The sequence below is a fragment of the Rissa tridactyla genome, chromosome 2, assembly GCF_028500815.1.
Source record: "Rissa tridactyla isolate bRisTri1 chromosome 2, bRisTri1.patW.cur.20221130, whole genome shotgun sequence".
NCBI classification, from domain to species: domain Eukaryota; kingdom Metazoa; phylum Chordata; class Aves; order Charadriiformes; family Laridae; genus Rissa; species Rissa tridactyla.
The window spans coordinates 38,240,825-38,256,074 of NC_071467.1; the positions used below are offsets into that span (position 1 = coordinate 38,240,825).

At 37.1% G+C, this 15,250-nt stretch overlaps 1 protein-coding gene across 6 annotated transcripts in view; it reads right to left on the reverse strand.

Moving 5' to 3' along the window:
* The window catches only part of SGK3 (serum/glucocorticoid regulated kinase family member 3), a 62,768-nt gene that overhangs the window by 15,672 nt on the left and 31,846 nt on the right, over positions 1–15,250 (reverse strand). For all 6 annotated transcript variants that reach the window (XM_054190231.1, XM_054190236.1, XM_054190232.1 and 3 more), the window contains exons 2-5: positions 14,829–15,034; positions 9,829–9,912; positions 7,798–7,870; positions 4,777–4,852 (exon numbers count right to left, since the gene is read on the reverse strand). In XM_054190231.1, coding sequence (XP_054046206.1) covers positions 4,777–4,852; positions 7,798–7,870; positions 9,829–9,912; positions 14,829–14,906 — 311 coding nt within the window. In that variant the 5' untranslated portion in view covers positions 14,907–15,034. The remainder of the gene's footprint in view (positions 1–4,776; positions 4,853–7,797; positions 7,871–9,828; positions 9,913–14,828; positions 15,035–15,250) is intronic.

Here is a 15,250-nt window from a genome sequence, read left to right on the forward strand (position 1 = left end):
CCGTCCAACGTGACCTTGAATGCTTCCAGGGATGGGGCATCTACCACCTCTCCGAGCAACCCGGGCCAGTGTTTCACCACCCTCATTGTGAAAGATTTCTTCCTTGTATCTAGTCTAAATCTACCCTCTTTTAGTTTAAAACCATTACCCCTTGTCCTATTGCAACAGGCCCTGCCAAGAAGTTTGAATATAATGTCTGTCTTAACTGCAGCACAGTGAGCGAGTAAAGAATAATTTAGTAACAAGCGAGGCAAAAATCAATTAATTCCTAAACAAATAGGTATCACCATTTGAAGAGATGAACCTGAACCTTTCAAGTTCTTTCGGTTGACTAAAAGGCAGCCTGCTTATCAAGGAAGAAATCTAACCTAAATTGCAGAGATAAAGTTCTTTGAGAAGGTCTCAGGGCAGCCACTGATAGGAAACTACATGAGCCATTCAGTACAAGAAAAGCACTAACTATGGAGCTACTCTTTGAACTTATTCCTAGTATATATAAAATAGGGTAGTTTTCTATAAGAAGCAGATATACTTGCTTTGCTATTTTCAATCTATTTCACTCTCCACACTTCTGCAAAGTGAGGATTAGAAGAACAAGATGAGCCATTTCTGACATTTCTCCAGCTCCTGCATTTCATAACTGAACCTAACTCACGCTCTATGCTATGTGAGGCTCCCAGTCTCCATCACTTACATTCTGTATTCCTAAACCCTGTCTGAAATCTGTTTCAGTTACCTTCATCCCTTCAGGTTTTAAGTACAGCAACAAGACTGTTCACACAATGTCCCACCATCATTTCAGTTTGATTCTTCCCATCTTATATGAACTCCAAATTCTGATCTATTTCAGGGTCTGTCTGGTATCCCGAGTGCCAGGAAGACAAAATCACTGTGGTTTGAATATTGTAGTAATACTGGCTCATGATGCAACAATTTAAGTTTCAGAATCTTTGGATATCATAAAAATCAAGAACAAAAAGTTACAGTTAATGCTTTTCACTAGACAGAAAACAGAACCAGACCTTAATTACCTTTCAGCATCAATTATTCTGGACAACCGGCTGATTAAATAGAGCATGTTGTAATAAAGCTCAAATAATTACTATAGTAACTTTGTCCACGACTGAATTCACAGCAGGAAAAAAAAATAATAATAAAAAAATCCGTTCACAGTAAAAGGCTTCTGTACAGTTGCAGGGCATTCAACAGTCTCCGCAATATATGGTGGCCAGATGCATAACTGATCAATGTTACATTGTTCACATTTGTAATTTTAAGAGCACTGCAAAGAGGTAGTGATTAAAAATAACAATTTTAATGTATCTATTTCTTAGCCAAGATTGCAGCATGTTATGCAAAATGCTATATAGTTTGGTAGGACTTTTATGCTGTATTAGCTCACATATTAACTCAATGTTATAATGATGTCCAGCTCCTCCCTCATCTCCACATACTTTAAAAAAAAAAAAGTAACACACTGCTTGCTTTCTTACAGAAAGCAAAGTCTCAAAATGCCATAATGTACACTAATGTTTTAAAAAAGCACAACTAATGTAATGCAAGGCTTGCTTTCCCCTACATGGACTGCAAGATCTTACAATCCAGGGGTTTCACATTAATTTTTATATTCATCAGATTGGAAACCAGAAAAATCTATTCACTCTGATTTTCTTCGAGGGAACAAATGCAGACCCCCACTTCTCACTTAAAGAACTGATAACTCATTTCCCCACAGAGATTTCAGGGTATTGTCATCCTTGAGATCTTCAAGTGTTATGCAAATGTTCTCATTTTCATTAAGGAGCTACTTTGAACTATTTAAAAATAACTACGTTACATCTTTAATGCATCCTCTATTATACATTTGGATTCAAACAGACTTTTTTTGGATATGTTCTGATAGACAATTAAATACATTAATTTTTCAGTGAAGACCTACATTTGAGGGGGCAAGCAGCCCAAATTTGAATAGTTGCTCAGTGATTTAGGAGGCCTCACAGTGCTCATAAGTAACAAACTCCCAGCTCAAGACATCAGTCAGCAAGGGGGAGGCATTATCAGATCTCTATCCCTTCTGTCTTTTTTTTTTTTTTTGGAACATCTGCATTCTCTCCATGACAGTAACGTCTCTATCAAATACAGTGAGGTGAGTAAATGCAGGTTGAAGCTAGTCCACTTAATTCCCAATTCAGTCTAAGCTAACGATCCATCTCCCTCCATATTCCACCTGGCAGCAATTACAGGAAAATCCTTATCAACCATTACAGTGTCTCTCTAACACACTTTAGGTTTTCAGTGGGTTTATTATTGAGCTTGGCTTTGATACAATATTCAACAAAGTCCACTGAAGGGGGGTGGGGGAGAACACAGTGCTGCATGTTTCAGAGAATAATGTAAATAGTACCATCTTGGATGCACTGCATCTGACATTTGTGCTTTTCAATTCAGATGTTCAGATGCCTTCCATCCAGAAGGGAGGACATCATCATGAACCATCCCTGAGCTTTTAGTGAAACACTTTTCCTAGTTAGGACTTAAAAATATGACATCCTGATACTGGTTTTAATGCCTAGAAGATGTAGTGGAAGATGGACTTCCTTAAAGTTCTGTAAGAACGCATAGCCCCCTATGTCTTCCTTGTACATTAATAACTTTACATAAGTTATTTTCCTAATATAAAGTTTAATTAGCACATTAAAGTAAAACAGTCTAATAAAGCAAGGATGTGGACTATCTGTGAAGACTCAGCCACCACATACTCCGTGAGCAGTTCCTAGCAGATTTAAAAAAAAACAACAAAACAACAAACCAAACAAAAAACCCACAAAGATCATAAAGTTTTTGTATTTCTTCACTAATAACATTCATTAGCTCATCACATATAAGGTGACAGATTATGCAATTATTAATATGATTTGTTGCAATGGAGCACTGCAAAAAGTAAGCTTGCTCCAGAAAAACAAATCGCCCTGCACTTATTAAAAGAATCACAGAAATGACTACAAAATTACATGCTTTTGCAATGAATTGTAAATTAAAGACTTGCTTTTTCTCCCACATAAATCACTGTTACTTTAAGGGTAGGGAGGAGAACAGCACAAGACAAACTTCAGTCTCTATTTTGTTTTTACTGGAGAACTATGCCTAATAAGCTTTTTATTTAACACACTTCCAACAGCACCAAAACATTTTATACAACACGTGTCTCTTAATACTGGTTCAAGTAAGTTTTAGTGGATCAGATAGGCTAAATGTCATGTTGAAGAACAGAGGCTCAGCTACAGATGCATTTGAGCTTACAACAATTTTAAAAGCTCACAAAAAATTAAGGCGGCAAGTGGATTTGAGGTTTGGTGGTGGTGGTGTTGGTTTTTTTTGGTTTGTTTTTGTTTTTTGTTTTTGTTTGTGTGTTTGTGGGTTTTTTTAGCACACAATTTTGAGATGCACATAAAAAAAGAAAAGTACCATTTTACCTTTGGAGAACAAATACAGCATGTTTTGAGACAAAATATTTGGTACTTGGACACACTGACAACCAAACACGGGAGGGGATTGTGCTAAATAAAGCCAGTGTCCTTTCCTAATGTAACATAACAGATTAGCTTTCAATAATTAGTTATTTTAAAGTGCTTTCTATTCTTTCCCAGAGAAGAACACTCAAAAGCACACTCACACTTCCCAGAGAAGAACAAACCTCAAACGTATTTATTTGTTCTAGTAGAAAACTATTCCACTGTAAAGACTTCGTTTCGAAATTTTTTCCACTTAACATAAGGAAGTATATATTAAAACTCCTTTTTTCCAAAAAAGAAAAGTAGTACATATTTCAGGTTAATAGCACATTAAATAGCTCATTTGTCGGAAAAAAAATAAAAATTATCTGACTACAAGCCACAGCAATATTCTGTCAGAGGGTTGTTTTTTTTTCCTGTGGGAAAAGGGCAGTTTCACACGTACAGATAGGCTAGTTCAACAACGTGTATGTAGTAAAGACATTTACTCAACACTAAAGCTGAACATAGAGCTTTACCATTTTACTAGTTCAAGCAACATAGAAAGCTGCGTAGATTTCGTTTAAACTCATTAGATATAAACTGAAAACAAATAAATAAATTCACACCCAGATATAAGTTCACACCCAGAACCGCTATCCTCCAGAATTAACTAGAGCTGACTCCAGTATATCACCATCTCTCATTCATCACTGCCCCACTGACGGAGGTTAACGCATCTGCAGTTCTTCTGATGGTACAGTATGTGCAAACTTACTCATTTGCTTTAGGTGGGTCAGCCTGGTTATCTCCCAAATCACCTAAGCAAGCTGATTAAGCTGCCGGTTGAAATACTTAAAACAAGTTCTGGAATACACACACGAACTGCTCTTACAAAAGGATGCCGGCAGTGACTTACTCCCAGCAACGCAGTAGCAAATAACAGCAGAGCTCTCAAACAGTAAAGCCATCGTCAAAACAGACACCTGCCCTACAGCAACAGAGTTTACACTGGAATCTGCACCCCTTGAATTAAGATCAGTTAATTGCTTGGAAGTTTATTTGTAGATCAGTTTTCAGAAAACAAAAACCTTCTTATAGTATTTATCAGTCTGTAAATTTTTCCTGAAGGAACGAACAGCCATATTAAAATTTAGTTATTATACTTAAGAGCACTGGGCAGGTAAAATACATTTTCTGGCTAAAAGTACTTAATTTGCAATTTTGCATTTGATATCTCATGTCTTTTAAATAGTCCTTATAAAACAGAAATGAAACTACTTACTGGTTGCATAGCTCTGGCTGTCTAACTAAATTTTGAATGAATTCATTCAGTCCTGCTCTTCTCTGTTTAATAAAATCTGGAAAAAAAAAAAAAAAGAGAGTTGGGTTTATTAGAATGATCAGTCAGCTTACGAAAAAGACTTATTTTCAAATTTAGGTTTTTTTAGGACTTAAAGTGCAATTAAAAAGAGACTGGTTCATGACTGGTTCAGAACAGGATTCTACATATAAAAGTCACAAGCTTAAAACATTCAAGTGAAGTGCGTTCAAATTTCTGTTTCTCTGCAACACTACTTGAAAACATAGAAAGCCAGGTGGATTATAAATGCACTGAAGTGCTTCAAGAACAGTGTGTAACGACAGTGGGCTAACCTGTGCAGCCTTTGTTGCACGGGTGAGCCCTTCAAGATCTGATTCTGCTCCAATAAAAAAAATAAATCAAAAACAACACAGGCAAAATTTGACATCAGTTGCACCAGTCAAGTTTTTACACGAACAGTCCCACCAAGCAGCATATTTCCATAATATATGTATGGCAGTTGGAAAGTTGCACAATTCATCCTGCCAGCAGGCACTCACATGTAACCATTAAAGATAACTAAACAAAATGCTTTTCTTTCCATTTTGGACATCATCTCTAATGTAAAAATAAAATAAAATTATAAATAATAATTATAAAAATTATAAATAATAATAAAAATAAAAATATATATCAGAATCTCCACCCTCATCCAAACTTAACTTTTCTTTAGCAATATAGAAAGACACACAGGGAATCTGAAATAGAAAGAGAGCTCTAACGTGAAATCAAGTGCAATCCAGAATGATCTTATCTGTAATTACTCATATCAACAATAATTTGTATAGAAAAAGAATATTTAACTTGTGTATTATCTTTTAAGATATTCCAATGAATCTATCACATAGATTATTGACAACTATTAGAATTTTAAATTAAAATTTAATTTCACTTAAAAGACGTATTTTAAATATTAAGAGAAATGTTCATATTGTTTCAGGGATATAACTCCTAAACCCTTGTTAGGGTATTTAATAATCCCAAATTACTGACATCAAACAGGAAAGTAAATTTGCATAAAGATGTAACGGGAGTCACCACCATCAGCAATTTCAGTACGGTGGTTGTACTGATTACAACATCATTAGTACATCAGCCGCTCTAAGCTTGCAGAGCTATCCATGTTGTCGAAGACAGAACACCTGCCTCGTGTCAGCTCAAATATACTCTGTTATTTTCTAGTTCTGTATTCTGACTGGTTTCTATGATTTCCCTCTGCCCCATTTTTGAAGTTAAAACAAGATTAATTTTTAAATAACCAGGTGACAATGAAAATGGAGCATTTAGATGACAATGTATGTTATGACAGTATTTTTGGTAGATTTTGGAAAAAGAGATTTATAAGTTTCATGCTACTGCACTCCAATGTCATAGCACAATGCTGCATACCCAAGCATGGATTGACAGAAGTAAAATACCTTTTCAGCATTTGTAAAATATGCGACTTATTTCAGAAACCAGTAGAAACATTACATCAAAGCTTCAATAAATCAGTGTTAAGACAAAGAATTATTTAAATGAGCATCACGGCTCCATCTCCACCTTGCCCCCCAGCAAGAAACATCTTGAGAACTATTTAGTTTCTCATGCTTCAAGGATTTCAGCATAGTTCACAGAAATTTAAAACAAGTTTGAGGACCTTGTTTTACATATATAGTTTTAATAAAGTTTTAGATTGGGTTCCCCCCCCGCCCCCCATTTAAACTCATTTCCTAAATTTGACTCTAAGAACTCCGCCTGTACATTTGGCTGTATAGCAGACCAGACTGCATGACATTACCAGGTCTTCAGCCAGCTCTGAAAACTCCAAGGTCAGAGAAAAGGAAAGAAACCAAAACCAAACAAGAAATCTCTATAGATACAATACATGTAGAACTTTTGGCAACTATTTACACCTTCATCAGAAGGGACCATCAGAGCCTGGATACTTGCATTTGATTATTTTAATAAAATAAAAAAAATAAGGAGGAGTTTCATGTCAGGATCCAGATGATTTGCTTTAACTGTCAAAATTAATTTGTGTGAAAGAACTCTAAAAAACTGAAAACAACACATCCCAAGAGTTCAACACGTTTGGATCCATTTATTCTTTAGCTAAGGAGAAAATGAAATGCTTGAAACAGGTGCAGGCAGAGGTGAAACTACAAACAGTCTGATCACATCGGCAAGCCAAGGGAGGGTGGGAGGCTCTCAATGACCATCAGGAAAACCCTGAAGTAAAAATGGCCTGAGTGAAGGGTATAAAAACACAGAGCAAAGCCTTGCCTTCCCACTTGCCTTTTTGTTTATTCATTGGTGTGCCACCTAGGTTAATTCAATGCACTTTAAAAGTGATTTTTCATTAGTATTTTGATGTGGACAGAGCAAGCTTAATTGGGACCTATCACTGCTAACTGGATCACATCATGTTCACATCAAACAGGCTTCTGTAAGTAGAAAAACAACAGGAAGAGGTTCATTTTTATCTGAACTGTACGAGGAAGCACATTTAGATACAGAGAGTTCAAAAGCCTTCAAAGATAAATCCTTTAGTTATTTCATTTTTCAGAGGTGGTGGGAGGGGGGAAATTCACGCAAAGAAAGTTTAAAATTTACTAGATATACATTTAGAGAAGTCGGGGTTTTGACTTTTGCTTTTATAGAAGAGAGATTACACCTGACAGTTCAGAATCTCTCACAATCCTGCACACGGAAGGGTTGGGAGGAACTATAGCCTTCAGCGCAAGAGAAGCACTGGGCCACTAAGCAATACTTTGCTCACGATCACAAGGTAGAACAGCTACCTACGCTAGTTCCTGTTCTTGACTGAAGCATGACTAAACTTTGGTTTAGTCATTGTTTTGAGGACTGGTGGAAAACTCATAAGATAGCTTCTTGTAGGCTGAAATAGACCAATTTTCGTATAAAGAAACTGACAAAATGAGTAACAAGATAACAACTTACCAGGATCAAAATTATCTCCAAATATTCTTTTAGCTGGAATCTTCAGGTTCATGGTGGGAAATTGCTTCTTTAGCTGAAAAGAAAATACATACAATTGGATTGTGCTTAGACATCAAAGTACCTAGAAATAATTGCATTTTGTTTATTTTCTGACAAACAGGTTGAACATCTGATTATTAGTAATTCTGTTCCTCTCTGCAATCTTCTCTAGTCATACACTTCAGGGAAAAAGAGCAAACTCAAAACAATCTGTACTCAGCTTGTTTGTACCAGTCATACCTTTTAAATTCAAAGGCCTTCTCACTTTAGAAAGCTACGGACTGTTGCAGCTATCTTCCGCAGTATTGACAAAATGATTTTCCACTTGCCCCAGATTAAAAAAAACATAGGCTAGACTTTCAATGTTGGTTCTCTTCTCCTCTTTACTTCCTTCCTCCATCAATTTTCTCTGTTTTTTTTTTTTGTTTTGTTTTGTTTTTTGCTTGCTTGCTTGCGTAGGGCTGTATGCGTGAGATTTAAAATGGGTTGGGGATACAGGCCTCTGGGTTTTGCCCCAAACAACATTCTTAAAGCTTTAGAAACCAGAGGTGGCCTACCTCTAAGTCAAAATTGTAAATTGATGAACAGCCTGTTTTACAATGCTGCATTTGATAACTTGATTATATTCTACACTTGATAAACTGACCTGAAGATAGTATACAATAGCATTGAATTTATCAAAAAAACCCTGATATTATCCAAGCCTTGATTACATTTGCTTCTTCAAGCACTCCAGAAGAGCAATGTTACTCTCATCCTCTTTAAGAGAACAGTTTTCTAATACTGGCAATTCTTCTTTCCTTAGAAACATCAGTATCCCTTTCAGTTAGCAGCACGAGTTCTTTTCAGTGTCCTATACTACATGAATTACACTGAACAGAAACCAGACTAAATGCCCTCCTGGTTACGCTTCCCCAGGACCTCCACCTCTATTTGCACTAGAAAGACCAGAGCTGAACAAACTTCAGCAGAGCAATGCTAATCTGTACAGCAAGAGAATGTGGCAAAGGGAACAGGATCACAACACTCACTCTGCAGGTACTGAGAAGGGGATACTTTTTTTTTTTCCACATCACTTGCAAGTCTATCCCAAGATGCAGGTAAAGCATAGCGTGGTGTGTCCAGGTTGACTTCAGCTCAGACCTTGCAAGACAGCTCCAAGCTCACTGTCTGCATTTGTATACTGCTGCCACATATAAATCCACATGTAGTGAGGCAGAAGGGAGAAAAGCCCAACTACTTCCCATAGCGGCAATGGAAGGGAAATGGAAGCACAGATAAGCAGCTGGTCTTTTTTTTTTTGTGGGGATCACAGCGGAATTTTTTCTTCTTTTGCTAAGTCAAAAATTGTGGGGTCTAAACATGGAGAATCAGAGAAAAGTACAGACATAGGACACGTAACAGACTGCACATCTGAGCAAGTATTTGCCCCGCTTGCCCACTATGTAAAAGGGGCAAAATCCTCTTCTAGCAACAAACCTAAGAAATCCATACTTATTTGCTGAAGAGGCCTATTTTATTTGGACCACTGCCACAAAATTTGGCTATGAAACTGCAGGTAGGAATTGCCATGACTGAAACTTTTATATTAAGAAACAAGTATTTGTTCATTGCTTTCAGTACTTCAATGTAAAACACTTATTTTAAGAGAAATTTATCTATCCAGATGTTTTAAGTTTTGCAATGATTTTTACCATCATGAACAAACACACATTTCAGATGTTTTGACAACCAGTAAATTGGAAGTTTCTCTCATTACATTATAATCCCAAGCAACAATTAAAAAAGTAACAAATAAGTGGATTTTGAGTTTGAAATTCAAACAAACCAAAGTTTAAAAAACCCACCCTGTCATTTTCTTTAAACAGGCTCCTATGGTTATTGAATGTTGACTGAAACTCCTCAAGAGGGAATTAACTCAAACCATAACACTGCAAACAAGTGTTACTCTGTGCTATTCTGGCATGACTTCATAGCTTCCCTTTTCCTTACCGTATTGTAGAGTTTATCAAACTCTGCATACCGTCTGAAGACAAACCATTCATTTCTGCCAACAGAGACCAACACTTTGTAAACCTGTAGTAACAAAGATAAAGTTATTGCCAACAGCAAAGTTTAATACAGCGTCCCAGATTTAATCCTGTGGTGGAAATAAGGGCAGGTTGTTAAATGTATTGTGTAAATGTACTTGTTGAGCTATGTATTTCTTACGGCTAAATCACATAGACATGCACACAAATGATTAAAAGAATTAGAAGAGTCTGGTATTTTACAGATTGTTTGGTGGTGTTTTGTTGTTTTGTTTTTTTTTTTAAAACACTAGGTGAGCAAAAACTAACACCAAATCTGATTTAATAGAGTTTCATCAATTAGCTCATATCCAACAAGAATACCTGGCCATCAGATAGTAGCCTATAAAAATTTGCTACTAAATTTGTTAACAACTTGATAATCCATAATATAGACTAATATTAAGGAAGTAAAGCATTTAAACACCGAAGACTGCCTTCACCAAAACTTAACGAGAAAGCATTTAACAGCATATATAAATGGCAGTTATAAAGAGAACTGTTCCTAGTGACATCTCGAATACCAGTTATAGTCAGAATCCTGGCAGATGGTTGGGGATTTAGACACAATTGTTCAGGGGGGAAAAATGTGGCAGTGGCTGAAATACAGCACAGGCTACATAATACACAGCACTGGGATCAAGGGAGGTGTAGCCTGAACCTGCTGCACGGTTCTGGCCATTCAAATCCCGTCGCAGCAGAGGACTCGAGTAACTAGACAGAATGCCAATACCTGGCTTCATAAATCTGATTGACAGCCAAGCGTCCAGCAGGCTTCTCCTGTCTCTTGTGCAACTAGTTCACCTCTCTTCTCCACCTTCTGTTACTTCTGGAAGGAGCCTGGCTATTCCTTCAGGGGAGAGGATGGGCACAGCAAGGAAATGAGCACAGAAGGCTGCTAATTCCTGATGTAGAAAACTGGACCAATGCCCCAGTCTCCCTTCTATCCTACAACAGCAACTTACCTCTCTTTTTAACTTCCTCTGCAGAAATGGCAACAGCCGCCATCAGTTCCTTAGCCTAAGATTTGCATTCATGCTATGTTAACTGCTCAAATAAGCTGCTCTCAGTCTTCCCTGGGGAACAGAGGAGGCTAGATAGAAGCATCCAGTAGGATGGATGCTGCTGAGACTCTTCTTAAAAAGCTAACTTTCCTTTATACTGCTAAACAAGCATTAGCATAAAACCTAGCCACACGCCTTTTAGAGCCTCCCTAGACTTAAACAGCAAAAGCTTCAGCTGCAGAGACTTAAGTACTGTCCTCCTGAACTAGGTATCTTATACAGCAATCAAGTCCTGCAATTAATGTACAAACACACAACATCTTCACTCCCCATGAGTGCATGGCAGATCAATGCCAACAAGCTTAAGAAGCAGGCCATGGACAACTTCTGAAATTAGCAGGCAAAATGCATAGACTGCAAAGTTCACAGGCAAGCATAACTTAGGATACAAGATGATATTCACCTCCTTGGCAGCCTCAAAATTAAGAGAGTTTTGTTCTCGAAGTAGCTAGCTGTAGAACGACACAGACAACAACTTTTTACATGAGAGCACATTAAAAGGAGGTCAGCCAGTTCACACCACCACCAAAGCTCTTGAGTAACCAACAAAGGAGAAACTGCAAGTTCAACAGTTATGGAAGCACTGAATGGTAAGAACACATATGATAGCTACAAACAATTTGGTAAGACCCCAAAACATAACATGTCTTTGGGCTGTGTTAAGTACTCTCAGCTACACTTAATGGAGTGATTTGAAAAGATGTGCAGCGCCTGTTTCTAGAAAGGCAGGAGGGAGAAATCTAGCTTTACTTAGGTAACAGCCTTACTTAGATAATAACCTAATCTAATTACTCCTAAACCAGTCTTAGAAATCTCCTAAAAGATGCATCCACACCTTGTAATATGCGGATAAATGACGTGAAGCTTTGAGAAAGGAAAAAGAAACTGAGTTCCTGAAAACATCACTGTTACAATCATCACCATAAACTGTCTTCCCAGATACAGACAGGGTAGGGTCCAGCTATTTCTGGATGCGATAGATTTCGTCACAAAAAAGTCACTGAAATTAAAAAGCTTCTAATGCTCCTGAATTAAATTTTCAATTTTTATTAAGCAAAGATAAGTAAAAAGGTAGGCTGTTTTCCAGTTTCAAGAGACCAAGCATTGAGGAAGTAAGGAAACTATTTAATATGTGTCAACAAAATAAAAAAAAAAAAACAAACTCCATAATTTCCACAAGGCTGGGGATCCGCATTATACATCACAGGTCTGAGACAAAGTTTCCAGATTTAATCAGACAAACAGCAACCTTGAAAGAGATTTCTTAATAAGAAAGATTTCTGTATAGGATGGGGGTATGAAGGGAGACAAGAACAGGTCATAAGAAAACATTAAGCCTCAGACATCAAACAGCATAGGGATAAAAGCGAGAAATCCAAAACAAAGCTCTTCAGCAGAACACACAAAAGAATGGCCCACTATGCAGCAAGGACAGAATAGTAATTAATATAGCCTAGATATGGCCCAAAACAAGCAAGTATTTTGCTCTTTTTATGAGGTGAATGCTGAATCTTCAGAAAAAGGTAGGACAATGAACTAGAGTGGATATACATAGAAGCTGGTTACCATGAATTAAGTGGAAGCAAAAAAGCTTCCCTGACAGAATGCTCAAAAAATTCAAATACAAAATTATTTGTCAAGAAAAAAATACTAGTAGCAAATATATAAAAAGCATGCAGTATTTAACAAAAACAAATCAAATATTCAATAAAAGATTAGGAAAATGCTCAAGAGGAATGAAAAGTTAATTTCCAAAGACAAAACTGAAAAGCTTCACTTATTCATCAGAATAAGGACTGCACATAGAAATGATTGTTTTTAAAAATGCTTCATCAGGGCAAGCGTGACGGGAAAAAGAACTAGTAAAAGCTAAGTTGCACATACTTGTCTTGTTTCCATGCCAGCATTAAGTGAGCCACTGTCAGGTTTGAGCTGGATTTCATAGTTTCTATTCAGACCAATAACGTTCTAGAATAGTCTCAGAAGCAGTAGTGATACATACTGTAAGTGACAGTAAGGTAAAGATTATACAAAACAGTGACCTGAACTCTTTCCCAGCCTTTACCACTTTAACCTTTCCTTTCACACCAAGGTTCTAACTGCTCTTTATGGAAATGGCCCTAACATTGCCATCAGAAACAGATAGCTAAATCTACCATAAATTTGTTAAAAAATATTTCCCCCTGCACCCTTCTGTCACTGCCCACCGAAAGAAGTACTGACGGGTTCCAGTCATTACAACACAGCTACAAAAGAGGAGACACAGTAAAAGCACTGACAGACACATGCTGGAATTCACAGTTCCTACCGCGATATTTAGTATGATCCTCACTGCTGTTACCAAATCCTAAAATATATCTGATAATACTCAAAAGCTTGGTGGTGAAAAGCAGTTCTTGTCAAGCTGCTAATTATTCCCTGATGCAGAAAGCAGAAGTCGCCAAGACAAAGTGTATCTCCACACAGTGCAAGCTGTGTCGGATTCCCTTTTCCCCTCCTCGGTCCTCTATTTCTGAAGTTTCCTACTCTTGCTTGTACAGCTTCCTAAAGGGCATGTCCAAACAAAGTGCCTTTAAGTCGCTAAGGTTGTCACACAGATTTTTAAGTAAAATGACGTGGAAATCACAACACTAGTATGTACCACAAATGTACCACACCAGCACATTTTAACAGCAGAACTGACAGCACTGAGGCAATAAAACAAACCTGTCTTGATCAAGTTTAGACTTTAATGAAGTTTTTCCTGCTTATTTGAGTGTCACATGCATGCAGCGCTTTAAAGTATTAATAATGTTCTCTTTTGCTTGTTCCCTTTACCAGGGCGCTGCTTCCCCAAATTACATCTTGATAAACTTGCAGAATCAAACAGCATTATTCTTCTCCAAGGAAGGGAGGTGAAGAGGAAAGGCAGAGATATAATAACTCAAAGTAAATCTTTGTTTTATTTTGTTCTTCAGACAGCAACTTTGTCTAAGGGTGTTCTCATTCCGCATCTGAAGAGTGACTAATCCACTCAAAAAAAAAAAAAAGGCAAAAGAAAAAAAAGCTTAGAGGAAGTTGCACAAGAGCAATGAAGCAGTTTGAGCTTTTAAAGGAAGTATTATGATGCTGCCTTTATATCCTAGCATACGTATAAGCAAAACAAATATCCATGCCACACTACTTTATTTTTCAGTATGCAATGCAAAGACTTTCCCCACAGAATGGGAAGACTTTACTTTCAGAAAGCAAGTCAAATTTGGAGGCCAAAAAAGGAAAAGGGAGGGGAATGACAAGGAGTGGAAATAGGAACAGCATAGGAAGAAACCCGTAGGCATTAGAATCAGAAAACAGGAAGGAAGACAGAAAAAAAGGTCTTTCAAAAATTTGATTTTTTTTTTTTTTACACACAAAAAGAATATCTATGAAAAAACTGGCCATCTAAAAAACAAAAACAAAAACAAATCACCAAACAAACCCACACTTTACTCCTTTACACATTAAATGTTTTCATGAAAAGTCATGCAGAATACCAAATCTTAATCTGATTTAGTACCAAAATGTCATCCCTGCATTTGGATACTTATGTATTTTCTATGAGAAAACACTGCTATTGGGGGGGTAAAAATACCAGAAATTTGTAAAGTCAAATTCTTTTTGCAGAAAGCAACACAGTTAAACACTGTAAAACATTCACAACTTCTCACACTGGACTATGGCCAGTACTCTCAAGAGCAAGTGAGCAGATTTCCATAAACCTGTTGAAAATAATACCAAGCTTACCAGCAAAAAAAGAAGAAAAAAAAAAAAAAAGAAAGTAGCACTTCTAGGCACTAACAGCCTACGCATTTGCCTGCAGTGCTTAGTCTTGCATACTTACAGTAAATCTCTTTTTCTTCTCTCTGTGTTCATCAGAGCTGGGAATGCTAACACTTGGGCAGCTTTCTTTGAGATCCATTGTATGTGTTCTTTTGACAAATTTGTTACAGGACCCTGCTTCGGGTGTTGCAATCAGAAGATATCTTCAGCGGTACTGATCCAAGATATGCAGCTTTTCTTGAGAAAATGTGCATTCCATCATGTAATCTTAAAGTGAACATAAAAGGAAAATTAAGTACGGGAACACTTAACTCACAGTGCTAAAACCTGTGTGACAAGAACTTTAACTATAAACTTTTGGCAGGAAATGAACTTTTATATGCACATACACAGCCATAATCATTATGCTTTTGCAAACTGTTTCGTGCTTGTGGTCCTTTGTTGTTTCACTGAGATCAGTCACGTTCTCTAAGGACACAAGTG